The sequence below is a fragment of the Anabrus simplex genome, chromosome 5, assembly GCF_040414725.1.
Source record: "Anabrus simplex isolate iqAnaSimp1 chromosome 5, ASM4041472v1, whole genome shotgun sequence".
NCBI lineage: Eukaryota > Metazoa > Arthropoda > Insecta > Orthoptera > Tettigoniidae > Anabrus > Anabrus simplex.
Window position 1 is genome coordinate 184,490,954 of NC_090269.1, and position 15,191 is coordinate 184,506,144.

The window sequence follows — 15,191 nt, forward strand, 5'->3', positions numbered from 1 at the left end:
TGTGCAGGTCCGTACGGCCATTCAACATGATGCCACCCCACACCATGATGCCACCACCACCACCATAATGGTTCCGTTCCAGGATGTTCCGTGGTTGTATCAGCTACTCTGTTTTCTCCAGATTAATGTGTGACGAGAATCATTCTGCAAACTGAAGCGGGAGTCATCTGTGAAGAGCACATGCCTCCATTCATTCATGGTCCAGTTTCGATGTTGACAGCTCCGCAGTAAACGGGCCCCCTCTGTGCTGGAGAGAGAGGCACGCATACCTCTGAACGTCGGGCAAACAGCCTCCGGAATATAGTTTGCCAAGAAACAGTAACTCCTGAGACGGCGGCAAGCTCCGCCGACAATTGCGTTGCAGGTGCACTCCGATTTCATCGGGCGGTTAAGGCCAGATATCGGTCCTGCTGTAGGGTGGTTACCCTTGGTTGACCTGGTACTGGCCTACGACTAGAATCTTCTGTGTCTCAAAATTGTCTCCAAAGCCTGGAAATGACACTTTGTGGCACATTCAAGGATACGGCGATTTCGGTCTGCGTCTGGCCTGCTTCCAGGCGGCCGAGTATTCTACCCTGCAAAACGGGGCCCAAATGGCATCGTCGTGCCATTATGTTGTCACGTTCACCACGAGGCTACACTCCGCACACTTTAACAGGGCAAACATGACTGAGGGAATACGAGGCGCAGGCACTGGCTGTGTTTACCTTGCGGTTACGCCGCTATTCAAAGCAGGGAACGCTCCTTTCCTACACAGAGTGAACAGGTAAGGTTGGTAGGTACATATGTTGTGCGATTTTCGGTCTATTTCCTGTTGCCCTGCTTACTCATAACTTATGCTTAACTTATGGACACTAGTGTAGGATCTGTTAAGAATAATCCGAGTGGTGGGTATCATCTTCACATTCATCATCATCATCAAATGGTTGCAAAATCATGAAGGGCAAATTTTAAGAAGTTTCGGCAACGAAACAGTCCTTTCAGGAAGATAAAAAAGACTGTCTTTGCACATGCTTGAAGATCTCAAGAGGTTTGCTTCCAATGTCTGGACCTTCTCTATCTTTCATTCCTCTAGGTACATTTTAAAAATATATCGATTATAAAAAGGGAACTGAATTGAAAAAATGGTGAGACACAGGAAGAAGTAGCAAATGTTCAAGTATCACAAATGGGAAAAGTGAAATCGGAAAATGATTATAATGATGACTACCTACTGTACTGTAATGAATTTCCTTATGAATGAGCAGGTCATTTATGTTAAAGTTACACTGCATTTATAAAAAATATCAAGTAAATTCTGGAAAGAAAAAAAAAAAAAAACACTGCTATGACCTTACAAGTTTTAACAGGGAAGAAAAAAGTTACACACAGTATATTATATTCGCATATACACGTATATAAGGCAGAAAGTAACTGACAAAATACAGTGGAATCACTATTATCCATCCTGGAAGCAATGTTTTCCTGAATTATTTGTTCAAATCCTGCAACCATCCTAACCGAATCATGTTTTAAAAATCCTGCATTATTCATTCCTTAAAACTATTTCCCACATCAACAGCCAAGCAATTTTGGTCCCATTAACACTAAATCCTCGATACAGCGTTTTTCACGATGTGCAGAATCTAATATAATGCATCTCAGAAGTTTTGCAAATCTATACTATCATTCAAAACCATATTCATGAGTCTATTAAGCCTAATGGTTATGTACGTGGTACAAAACTTGCCAAAACTTACTACCTATACCAGTGATCAAATAACAAGGACGAAAAAAGTCTATGTCATATCTATAGATCTTTGTGTTAATGTTCTGTCATTTGAAGATTAAAGTTACACCAAGGTTAATAAGATGTTCATTTTTGACAAACCTTTTACCACTGTATCGCCGAACACGTTTCAGTTGCTTCCCTCAGGGCAAACTCAAGTTTTGCAGTCGCTTAAGTGCGGCCAGTATCCAGTAATCAGGAGATAGTGGGTTCGAGCTCCACTGTCGGCAGCCCTGAAGATGGTTTTCCATGGTTTCCCATTTTCACACCATGCAAATGCCGGGGCTGTACCTTAATTAAGGCCACAGCCGCTTCCTTCCACTTCCTAGGCCGTTCCTATCCCATCGTCGCCATAAGATCTATCTGTGTCGGTGCGACGTTAAAAAAAAAAAAACACCCTCAAGTTTGCATCATTTCTCATCTGTACTGGCTTGCGCAGTGAGTATTTTCAACGCACTTTGTAGCTGAGCTCAAGGTCATGAAAAAAAAAATCTTAAGTTTTGATAAACCTTTCTTCCAAGCCATGGCTTGCAATTAGTAATGGGCAGAATGGAATATAATGCATTTGAAACCATATTCTCGAGTAGAAAATAAGCTTTAGAAGTCGAGTAGGCTGTTTTAATTTATGCGATACAAGATTTGCAAAAACTTGTTACATATAATGGTGACCAAATAACAAGGGAAGATATTTAAAAAGAAGGAATTTCACTATCACGTTGGATGCTTTTGTATTGGATATGCTTTGGTTTTTCTTCTTTTCCTCCTCCTCCTCCTCCTCCTCCTCCTCCAGATTTTGGCTTACTTTTGCACCACAGGAAATTGGTTTACTGGCTCATCTTTTCTTTCCCTCCCAGAATTATTTCATTCTTTCACTGACGTTTCTCCTCCTATCTTCTGACCAGCTGGTAGTGGCTTTTCATGTTGTTCCTGGAATCCCTTGAATTTATCAACCTTAGTTTGAAACACTACTCTATTTCAGATCTTATTTGTATAGATACCAACATTTCCCACATAATCTCTTTTCTCCTGAGTCCATTTTGTGACCTCCTTTACTTTGGTGATGTAGACTAGTTGAAATTCTTTTGTCAATAAAAATGCAATCTTCTCCTGTGCATAGTTTCTAAATTTATCTGCAAACCTGTGTAGTTCTTAAATTCTTCCTCTTCCACCAGGTAACTTGAAGTCTTTCCCCTTAACTAGTCCTAGGATCTTCCTTAGAATTTCTTTCTTTCTTTCTTTCTTTCTTTCTTTCTGCTTTCTTTCTTCTCTAGCTCCTCAATTTCAATTTTCTTATTCTTTACCAGGCATTCTGAGCTATACATTGCCACTGTCTTGAAAACTGCTGTAGTTTATTAGATTAAAGAACTAAAATTCTACCTGCAATAGATTGTTTCTTGGCTTGGCATTTTGTAGCATATATTTTCAACAAAATTTGCTAATCACAGTTACTGGCCTGAAAGGAGTTTTCATGGGAAATTAAATTTAGTTATATCGTGGAAACTGTGTTAAAGTATCAAGATTTTTAACTCGTGTAATTTATGTAGGAGTCTTTGTAAGAGTATAACTGCACATATTTCAATATTTTGATGTTCAGCTAAATTGTTGATGGTTTTAATTTGTTCCCAGGTTCAGTTTTCCTGTGCTGTTCCTTTCTTTATGTAGTCCCTCCAGAAAGGAGACTCAAGGTTCCACTGTGTTGATATCAAGGACCAATTTTATTTGCTATTGTTCTCAATGAACAACAATATTTATTTATATCTTTAATAAAGGATGTTATAACTGAAAAAACCCTAATGCTGTGTCAACCCATGCGTACAATTCTACAAAATATAGAACAAAATTATTCAAACAAAGTATTAAATTCAGAAGAAAATTATGAATATTAAAAAGCACATTCCTGGGGAAGAATTTTGCAATAGGAATTTATAGAAACTCAAATATACACTAAAGTCCTTCCTGAATGGTTATCAATGGTACTTAACCTTCAGAAAGATGGTTGCTTTTTTTAGACAGTAAAAGTAAATAACCTTGGACAGCTAAAAAGACCAATATATAAGTTTTGCACCGTATGAACAAAGAACCAGAAATTCTCACTGCCATCAAGAGCAGGAAGCTAGAATACTTTGGTCATATGATGCGGAACAGTAAGTACCACCTTCTGCAAGTAAAACTCCAAGGGGAAATTAATGGAAAATGTGGTCCGGGGAGAAGTAGGACATCATGGCTCGGCAACTTGAGCCAGTGGTTTGGGGTGACAAAGCTTACTCTGTTCAGAACAGCTATGAACAAACAACAGATCATGCTACTGATCGCCAACATTCTGCGAGGACATGGCACATGAAGAATAAAAAATAAAATGAGAGCTGTCTGGTATTCAACAACACAGGAAATTTTCTACTCTAGATAACAATAGAAGCATAAAATCACCTAGAGCAGGTGCATACCAGCAATAACAAAAATACTGAAAGCTCTACAAGATTAAAATCTGTATTTAGAAGCTCTCTCAATTGACATCAGCTGACATTCCATTAGGGGAATATGAAAACTGCATGTGATGTTTGGCCATTTCGAATTGGTGATAAGAATGTGAACTTGACTAATGTAATCTCCTTTCAGTGCAATTAATGTAAAATTTTGCTGTTCTGAAAAATGAAACTGGCATTTTAAAATCTTAATCACTTCCACCACATAAATTACAAAAACAAAAAAAAACAAAAAATACATTGAATTATTTCTTGTTAGGTTGACAAAACTTTAAACTTCTCTAATAACGTAGTTTTATGAAAGGTGTGAAAAGGTTTACTTTATCATAATGCGTAGTATGGAGAGTGTCGTTCAATCATGCTTGTACAAGGCACGATCTATTTTTAACTACAGAACAACAATCAGCATTGATTTTTAAAGCTTTGTTTAATTTGTTATGGAAATGCACTACCTTACCTATTTGACAATACAAAGCAACCTACTTTCTTGTCCAACATGAAGAACTCTTCATTCAATGTGGATCTAAATTCAGTCCAATACAGAAGCTGCACTAATAAGCTAACGAGTAACTGTAAGAACCTCAATGGCATTTAAGTTCCTAATAGTGCCAAAGTAAGTTGGAAGTGGAATGTAGGAAGTGATTTAAATCTTTTCAAAAAGAGCACTAACTTATTTGTACAGTTTCATTATTTCTAGTCCATAAAAACAGTTAAGAATTAATGAGATAAGAAAACTGATGAAGATGATGATGATGATGATTGTTTAAAGGGGCCTAACATCTAGGTCACTGGCCACTAATGAGAATAAAGATAATTTAAAAGTTCAAAATCATCCACTGACTAGAATTTAAAACATGATGAGAAAGAACGAATGGATGGATATGAATTTAAAACCATCAGTGGATCCAACCCGCAATGCCCCACATTCCCAGAAACTAGCTTTAACAATAGTATTAATGACCAAGGGACTGCTTCCAAAGCACAATACTAAGTTGATGATACTTGTAGTCTAAAGGAGTCCAAAATCCAGGTCACTGGCCCCTCATAATGATACTTATCGCTAAGAAGGTAGAACCATGGTATTGCTCATGTTGCGGTACTAATCAAAAATAGTGGAAACTCATGGTATTACACACATTATGGTACTACTCACTGGTAATGTAACGTGCAGTTGTAACACAGATCTATGGTATTTCTCACATTGCAGCGTCATTTACGGGCAACACAAACTTATGGTGTTCCTCACATAGGTGTACTAATCACAGGGACTCGTACTATCCCGTGGTGTTCCTCACATAGTGGGTACTAATCCTAGGCAAGGCAGACCCATGGTGTCACTCATATAGTAGTACTAATCATAGGTACTGTAAAACCCACCCTGATTCACACACTCGTTACTAATCACAAACCTATTATGTACCTAACATAGTGGTGCTACGCGCAAGTAAAAGCGACCAATGGTATTCCCCGCATGGTGCTACTAATTACAAGTAGTTTCTTGGTTCTAATTCGATCATCCCTTGGTCGCCCCTTTTAGTCACCTCTCACGCCAGGCAGGGAATACCGTGGGTGTATTCTTCACCTGCGCCCCCACCCCCCCACCCAAAGGGGGATGTGGTTTGATCCGCAAAAGCTATTTTTTTTTCTCAAGTCTGCTGGCAAGCCGGTTAGGACCCCCCTATCCGCCACCTGGGACGCACCACGTGGGAGTATCACCTCTCCCCCTGCTACGCCAGCGAAGTAGGTTCTGACAACTAACTGATAGAATCATCTGCCCTTTCTCTAGAAGAAGGAAGAGTTGTAATCCCTCACGAGCAAAAATGACAGATACCCTGATCCTTGCTAACATTCAACTTTACACACAAAAGCTGACCAAGCGAAACAGTGACTGTGAAAGCAACACAATTACTCCACCCTACATGATATAGAAGGGAGAAATGTATGTACCAGTAACAAGTCAAGATATAGGGGACTGAAAAAAAAAAAAAAAAAAAAAAAAAAAAAAAAAAAAAACTTAACTCAGATCTCTGAGCACCAAGCCCCTGAGAGTGCACTCAATCAGCATCATCTAATATACTAACCATGCAAGGTAGAAAACTGTTACAATAGGCCTGGTATACAAGGGGATTATTATGCAAAGTATTTCATCCTCTTCACTCTCAAATCAAATTTATCTATCACTAATCTTCTAGTAAATTCCATTTCCATGCAGAAAATTATTCACATGTGTTGAAGTCTCGCAATAACAGAGAGAGAACATACTCTGTGAGTGTTGTCTGCAAACAGTTGAGCACCTCCTCCCTTATCTTGCCATTCTTATGAGAGAATGCAGGAAGCAGCTTTTCGAACAGAGCTTGTGGGGTTATTACATCACGTTCCATCAACTTCAGGATCAGCAGCTGAGATTTCTCACGTACCATCTCTTTACTATCTCCTGAAAAGAAAAAGAAAATATCCACCATTAGATAGACAGATTGATACATAGATGATAATTTATTTATCCCAGCAAAGTTAAGGTAGCTGTCCCTGTCAAACTTAACCAGTAACAGAAGTACATTGTTAAGTAACTACAAATCTTAACAACAAATTAACCTTTCAAAAACTAAGACTACCTAGAACTAATGAACCATTGCTAACAGTAACTACTCAATACATTAAGAGTTATAAAAGATGAAGAAATGAAAATCCACAGCCTGTTTCCAGTCATTCGACCGGGTCAGGAATGGAATGAATGATGCCCCCCTCTAGCACCAAGGATAGGAATTGTGCCTGTTGCCAAACCCTGTCGCACTCCTCGGGGCAATGATTAATGAATGATGGATGAAATGATATTGGAGTGTGTTGCTGGAATGAAACAAAAACCGGAGTACCCGGAGAAAAACCTGTCCCGCCTCAGCTTCGTCCAGTACAAATCTCACATGGAGTGACCGGGATTTGAACCACAGAACCCAGCGGTGAGAGGCTAGTGCACTGCCGCCTGAGCCATCGTCGCTACAAAAGTTGAGGAGAAAGAATAAAAAATTTCAGGAAAATAGTACAGTTCTGAAAACATTACTCTTGCACAGCAAATTTCCAGCACGGTTGAGAAAGGTACAGGGGAAGGACACAGTAGACGGGGTGAAGAGGATAATGAAATAGGTTAAGTAATTATGTCTTGGCCCCTTGCTATTTGTGTCTCTCCATCAGATATTTTGTGCATGCTCGTTTAAATTCCTTGAACACTGATATCCCTCCGACGTCTTGCGGCAGACTGTTCCATTCTTGAATTGCAGAAACTGTGAAGGAATTTCCAAATGCTTAGGACCTGTGATTAGGTATAGTAAGAATATTCAATTTACATCTTCCTCTTTCTTTGCAGTGAAGAGAGAGATTATAGAAACGTTCTTTAAGGTAAGAAGAACTGAGATTTTAAGTCTGCTGCAAAAAAATTAGGCAGTGAAAATTAAATCTGTCTTCTAGACCGACTTAGCCAAGCTTGGTGTAGGACGATGTCACATGACTTGTATATATAAGGTGCAGATAAACCACACAAATTTTGCGAGCATTGTAACTTCTGTAGCAGTTCATCAGTTCGGTCATCATAAACCATATCCCAGTAATCACAAATTGGCAAAACAAGCATTTCAATCAACCCATTCAGCATTCAATCTCCAGGCTTCTGTGAACTATCTAAACGCCACCACAATTCTCCGTAATTAGCTCTGTGGTTACATAAAATCAGCTTCATGGTCCGTATAATTTCTCTTAAGTATTTTGTTTTTAATATTGTCAATCTTCTTATGTTAATTTTAAGGACACTTCCTCTAAATCACATACTTTGTCAATATATGAATGTTTCATCTAAACAGTGTTATGTGGCTGAAGATGTTTATAATATACGAAACATGTACCACTTTTAACCAATAAGTTGCCTTAAGCAATATTTAGTGTATCGACATGGTGGAAAATAAAAAATAATTAGTTGTGAATAGCTCTGTGGTCTCAATTAGTTCTATACCGCTTTAGAGACAAGCGTCTAACCATCATTGCCCTGGTCTCTCTCGTCTTCTCTTACTTTCCACAACAGAGTCTATTATTCTCCAACATAACCTAACCTCATCCTTTCGCCTCACATGACCCCACCATCGAAGCCGGTTTATGTGTACTGCTTCACCAATCAAGTACATTCCTAACATAGCCATTATCTCCTCATTCCAAGTACCCACTTGGCACTGTTCCCACCTGTTTGTACCAGCAATCATTCTCGCTACTTTCATGTCTGTTACTTCTAACTTCATAAGATACGAGATTTATTGTAATTCATAAGATATCCTGAGTGAATCCAGCTTTCACTCCCGTAAAGCAAAGTTGGTCTGACAACAGATCGGTATAAAGATAATTTTATCCACGAGCAGACTTCCTTCTTCTTGATCGCAACCACAAACTCACTGCATTAGCTTTGCTGCACCTTAATTCAATTTCACAATAATACCATCCTGGGAGAATACACACCCTAAGTACTTTAAAATACCTGTTCCAGCTTTGTATTCCCAACATGACATTCAATTTGCTTAGGTTTCCTATCAAGTGACATATTTAGTCTTGGAAAGGCCCCATTGCACCATTTTCAAGTTACAAAGTATTAGGCTGCAGGCTTTCAGCACAATTGCCATTAAGACCATGTTGTCGGCATAGGCCAAACTCATTACTACATTTGCACCTAACAGAATCCCTCCCTGTCGTGCTATATCTTTCAGTAAGTGATCACTGTAAATTATGATAAAGAAAGGTGAAAGAATAGTCTTGTCTAACCGCTGGAAATACCTTGAACCAAAAACTCATTCTACCATCAATTCTCACTATGGCCCGATTGTAAACAAATTCCTTTGACTGCTTTTAATTATCTACACTTAATCCCATAGTTCCCTGGTATGGTAGAATAGTTTCCCTCAGTACTCTGTCCTACGCCTTCTCTTGATCTGGGAAACAAACCATCACCATCACTTTCTTTTCATGCAATGGGCCACGTGTCCCATTATGGTCTTGCATTGTCACTCCACTTCTTCATCTGAAGTCCTCTAGATGTTTTCGCCTGGACTGATATCAGAGAATCTCTTTTGGCAATCGTCCAGGTTTCATCCTTTGTATACGATGTTTCCAGTTTTCCTGATAACTCTAGATGTAGTCAATTATTGGTTTTATTTTCAGCTCTTTTGGCACATGAATGTCATTTCACATGCTCTGATTCTGGAAATGTCTTGAGTTGGGAAACAAATATAACTTGTCTATTCCTCTTGTAGCATTTTTCAATTATAGGGCACATACTAAAATCTGATCCTGACAGCTCCTCTGCGGTGTGAAAGGCCGCAAGAGCTTGGAACTTTGGAGCATGGATTGGCGACCACGGGGCCCTTAGCTGAGTCCTGGTGTTGCTTCCACTTACTTGTGCCAGGCTCCTCACCTGTTTGTACCAGCAGTATGCCTTTGTATTACGTTTGGTCAACTCTAGTTCTTTTCTGACCCCGACAGTATTAGGTCGCGAGACCTAGGGAGTCTCATTTTCACGCCCTTCATGACCCTTCTTCCTTTAGACGATACCTTCATTTTTCCAAGTGTCAGATTGCTTCCATCTCTTCTCTCTGATTAGTGTTATATAGAGGATGGTTGCCTAGTTGTACTTCCAATTAGAAAAATAATCAGCACCACCACCGCCACCACAACCTGTGGTGTGAAACCACAATGGTTTCCATCCAACTTGCTCTCAACAAATGATTGCATTCTCCCTTCAAAAATGCCAGTGAAGACCGTGCCTGGTATACTGATCATAGAAATATCTCAGTATTTGTTGCAATCCTTCCTGTTCCCTTGCTTTACAGATAGGTACAATTACTGCTTTCATCCAGTCAGAAGGTACTTTATTAATATTCCATGCTAATCTTATTACTCTATGAAGCAGTTTCATCCCTGCCTTCCCACTATATTTCACCATTTCATGTGTAACGTAATCTAGATTTCTCAGTTTTTCGTAATGTCACCAGAAAGATTTTCTTTTAGGTCGAGAAGTTTTTCAAAATATTCCTTCCACCTGTCCATCGATTCCCTGGGATCTATTATAAGTTCATCTGAATTACAATATGATTATTAAATTAATGTAGTACTGGTCCACCTTTCAATACTATAATATATAATATTCTAAATTACATTAATTAATTACGGACTAGTTTCAACCGGGGACATACCAGAAATCATTAATGAACAAGAGGAGTGGGTATGTGAGGTACTTCAGAAGGCAGAAGTATTCAGTCAGCAGTACGTAAAGATTGATTGTTACAATGATAATGTCCAGATAGAGGAGGTGACTAATACTAAAGTGGTATGGAATTTTTTTTTACGATTATAAAACATTTAAAATAAGATACCAAAGTTAAAAACTAGAGAAGCGGCTGGAATTTATAAGATTTCTAGGGATATACAAAAGACAATGGATTGGGATATAGTACCATATCTGAAGTACTTATTTCACTATTGTTTGCATGAAGGAGCTATACCAAATGCTGCAGTAGTCCCTGTGTATGAAAAGGTGATAGACATAAAGCTGATAATTACAGGCCAGAAAGTTTGACATGCATTCCGTGTAAGCTTTGGGTAAGCATTCTTTCTGATTATATTAGGCATGTTTGCAAAATTAATAACTGGTTCAATAGAAGGAAGTTCAGTTTTAGGAAAGGTTATTCTACTGAAGCTTAACTTGTAGGGTTCAAGCAAGATATAGCAGATATCTCAGGTTCAGGAGGGCAAATGGACTGTTGACCTGTCTAAGACATTCTATAGCGTAGATCATGGGAGACTACTGACAAAAGTGAGGGCTATTGGACTAGACAAAAGAGTGACTGAACGGGTGGCTATATTTCTAGAAAATAGAACTCAGAGAATTACAGTAGGTTAAGCTTTATCTGATCCTGTAATCATTAAGAGGGGAATTCCTCAGGACAGTATTATTGGACCTTTATGTTTTCTTATATATATAAACAGGCACCGCCCGTGATCAAACTGGTGACCGCGCGGTCTGTTTCATCCTTTCAAATTGTGCGCATTGTGGGCTATGATGCAACCCTTCTGGCGAGCGAGCTCACGGCAGCCTGCTAATACACGACGACGACTTCACGAAGCGCATGGCCCACACGTCAGAGAGAACCTTTATTGTATCTCAGCTTCCAGGCGAGATACCGACTGATGGACAATGGGACCATGTAACTTACAATAACAGATAGCTCATGTCCAAATTTCATGTTAATAACTTATTTAAGGAGATATCGCAACGTCAAGATATCAAGTAATTTCAATGATGTGTACGCTGAGGGTCAAGCCTGGGTATGTAAGATGAACGAGAGGGCAGTATAGGGACTTTGAGGACGAGTTTGGCAGTCACAGCCAGCAGACGCACGTGCTTCCCGCTGAGTCACTCTCCTCGCCAGGCGATCTGTACTTTCCAAGTACTAGTCAGGCAGCTGTACTTATTGGTACACTTTCAAAAGAGCTTTGTCTGAGCTGCAGCACTTCTCAGTGCTCGCTCTCTCTTTCAGGAGTTTTATTACAGGAGGACCGGAATGGAGCAGCTATCCATTCCAGACCAGCCCACTACGACTGCAGAGCAGCCACAGAGAAACTCCAAGCGAGGCCGAGCTTGGAGCTCACCCCCGACCTTAGACTCCCAGTGCTGATGGTGTACAACCGGTGGGGGAACCACATCTACAGGGAGACGATTGTCATAATCGACTTCCTGACAGCAATTGGGGAGTTCCTTAGAGAGGAACCGATCATCCAGCTCATCGGCGAGGTGATCCCTGGCTGGGCGATCGTCATCTGCCCTAAAGACCCAAGCCGCATCCGTGTCTAGGAGAAACTGGCGTCTCAACACTTCCAGGCTGTCCGGCTACCAGGACTCGGGGAGCAGCTGGACAACACAGGCAGCAAGGAGGTAGCCACGCTGACAGAGCCAAGGGCGAAGGCGGAGCTCGAGAACGTCACGCCAGCGTAACCCCAGCTGGATCGTTGTACTTCACAAAGTACACGCAGACCAACAAGGCCGCCAACCAGCCATGGTACTACAGCCTGTGAGAACACAGTCAAATGGAGCCAGTTCTTCAATTAGGTGATATGCATCTGTGTCATTAAAGAATAGTGTGAGCTGTGTCTTATCAAGTAACTTTCAATTCATCAAGTCACTTTGAAACTTTCCAGCAACTTTAATTCTGATTCAATATAATTTCGAACTCATACATTCCAATTTCTCAAATGACTTGCTATGTCTTAAAGCCAGTGTAATATTAAGTCGTACCGACCAACTTGCTAACAAGTGGGAACTTTGAAACTTAGCCACTTCATTAACATTTCTACGAATTAGAACTTTGTTTATCTCCATACTACGTTAGTCAGCTAATTGAAGAATTAACTTTAGCTCGGATTTGATAGGCATATCAAGACCGAACTGTATTTGCTCACACCAATTAATCATTTCAGAAAGGAACTCTAATTTCGTTAGTTCCGTTTTCAAAAATGATCTTAATTTTTCATAGTGAACTTAATTAATGTCGTTATTTATGAACTTCAATCTGTTGTTTGAGTCATCAGTCCATACACTGGTTTTATGCAGCTCTCCATGCCACACTATCCTGTGCTAACCTTTTCATTTCTACGTAACTATTGCATCCTACATCTGCTCTAATCTGCTTGTCATATTCATACCTTGGTCTACCCCTACCGTTCCTACCACCTACACTTCCTTCAAAAACCAACTGAACAAGTCCTGGGTGTCTTAAGATGTGTCCTATCATTCTATCTCTTCTTCTCGTCAAATTTAGCCAAATCGATCTCCTCTCACCAATTCGATTCAGTATCTCTTCATTCGTGATTCAATCTATCCATCTCAACTTCAGCATTCTTCTGTAACACCACATTTCAAAAGCTTCTACTCTCTTTCTTTCTGAGCTAGTTATCGTCCATGTTTCACTTCCATAGAATGCCACGCTCCACACGAAAGTCTTCAAAAACATCTTTCTAATTCCTATATCAATGTTTGAAGTGAGCAAATTTCTTTTCTTAAGAAAGCTCTTCCTTGCTTGTGCTAGTCTGCTTCTTATGTCCTCCTTACTTCTGCCATAGTTAGATATTTTACTACCCAAGTAACAATATTCATCCACTTCCTTGAGGACTTCATTTCCTAATCTAATATTTCCTGCATCACCGACCTTCGTTCGACTGCACTCCATTACTTTTGTTTTTGACTTATTTATTTTCATCTTGTACTCCTTACCCAAGATTTCGTCCATACCATTCAGCTTCTCAAGATCCTCTGCAGTCTCAGACAAAATAACAATATCATTGGCAAATCTCAAGGTCTTGATTTCCTCTCCTTGGACTGTGATTCCCCTTCCAAATTCCTCTTTGATTTTCTTTACTGCCTGTTCTATGTAAATACTGAAAAGGAAGGGTGACAAACTGCAGCCTTGCCTCACGCCTTTCTGGATTGGTGCTTCTTTTTCAAAGCCCTCGATTCTTATCACTGCAGACTGATTTTTATACAGATTGTAGATAATTCTTTGTTCTCGGTATCTCATCCCAATCATTTTCAGAATCTTAAATAGCTTGGTCCATTCAACATTATCGAATGCCTTTTCTAGATCTACGAATGCCAAGTACGTGGGCTTGTCCTTCTTGATTCGATCCTCTAAGATCAGACGTAAATTTAGAATTGCTTCACGTGTTCCTACATTTCTTCTGAAGCCAAATTGATCTTCTCCCAACTCAGCTTCAACTTGTTTTTCCAATCTTCTGTAAACAATACATGTTAAAATTTTGCAGACATGAGATACTAAACTAAAGGTGCGGTAGTGTTCACACCTGTCCGCACCGGCTTTCTTGGGAATAGGTATAACAACATTCTGCCGAAAATCGGATGGGACTTTTCCTGTCTCATACATCTTACACACTAAGTGGAATAACCTTGCCATGCTGGTTTCTCCTACGGCAGTCATTAATTCAGAGGGAATGTCATCAATTCCAGGTGCCTTGTTCCTATTTAGGTCACTCACAGCTCTGTCAAACTCTGACATCAAAATTGGGTCTACCATTTCATCAGCATCAACAGCCTCGTCATGTTCCAGAACCAAATTATCTACATCTTTACCTTGATACAACTGTTGGATATGCTCCTGCCATCTTTCTGCTTTGTCTTCTTTCCCTAGAAGTGGCTTTTCATTTGAGCTCTTAATATTCATACACTTAGACTTCCTTTCTCCAAAGGTTTCCTTGATTTTCCTGTATGCAGCATCTACCTTTCCCAGGACCATACAACCTTCGACATCCTTGCACTTCTCCTTCAGCCATTCTTCCTTAGCTACCTTGCACTTTCTATCCACTTGATTATCTAATCTTCTATATTCTTTTCTGCCCTCTTCATTTCTAGCATTCTTGTATTTTCGTCGTTCATCAATCAGGTCTAGTATCTCCTGAGTTATCCACTGATTCTTAGTTGAACTTTTCTTCCTTCCTAACATTTCTTCAGCAGCCCTACTGACTTCATTTTTAATGACTATCCACTCTTCCTCTATTGTGTTTCCTTCAGCCTTTTCATTTAGCCCTTGTGCAACATGTTCCTTGAAACAATCCTTAACGCTCTTTTCTTTCAACTTGTCTAGATCCCATCTTTTTGCATTCTTTCCTTTCTTCAATTTCTTCAACTTCAGATGGCATTTCAAGGATGTAAAGGGGACGGCATAGAAGTATCCGGTAAGACCCCAATTAGAGTATGCTTCCAGTGTATGGGACCTTCACCAGGATTACTTGATTCAAGAACTGGAACAAAATCCAAAGAAAAGCAGATCGATTTGTTCTGGGTGATTTGCGACAGAAGAGAAGCATTACGAAAATGTTGCTATGTTTGGGCAGGGAAGACTTGGGAG

General features: G+C 39.7%; 1 protein-coding gene across 1 annotated transcript in view; it reads right to left on the reverse strand.

Moving 5' to 3' along the window:
- The window catches only part of chb (chromosome bows), an 890,037-nt gene that overhangs the window by 716,032 nt on the left and 158,814 nt on the right, over positions 1 to 15,191 (reverse strand). Inside the window, exon 4 of the mRNA XM_067147211.2 lies at positions 6,514 to 6,685. Coding sequence (XP_067003312.1) covers positions 6,514 to 6,685 — 172 coding nt within the window. The remainder of the gene's footprint in view (positions 1 to 6,513; positions 6,686 to 15,191) is intronic.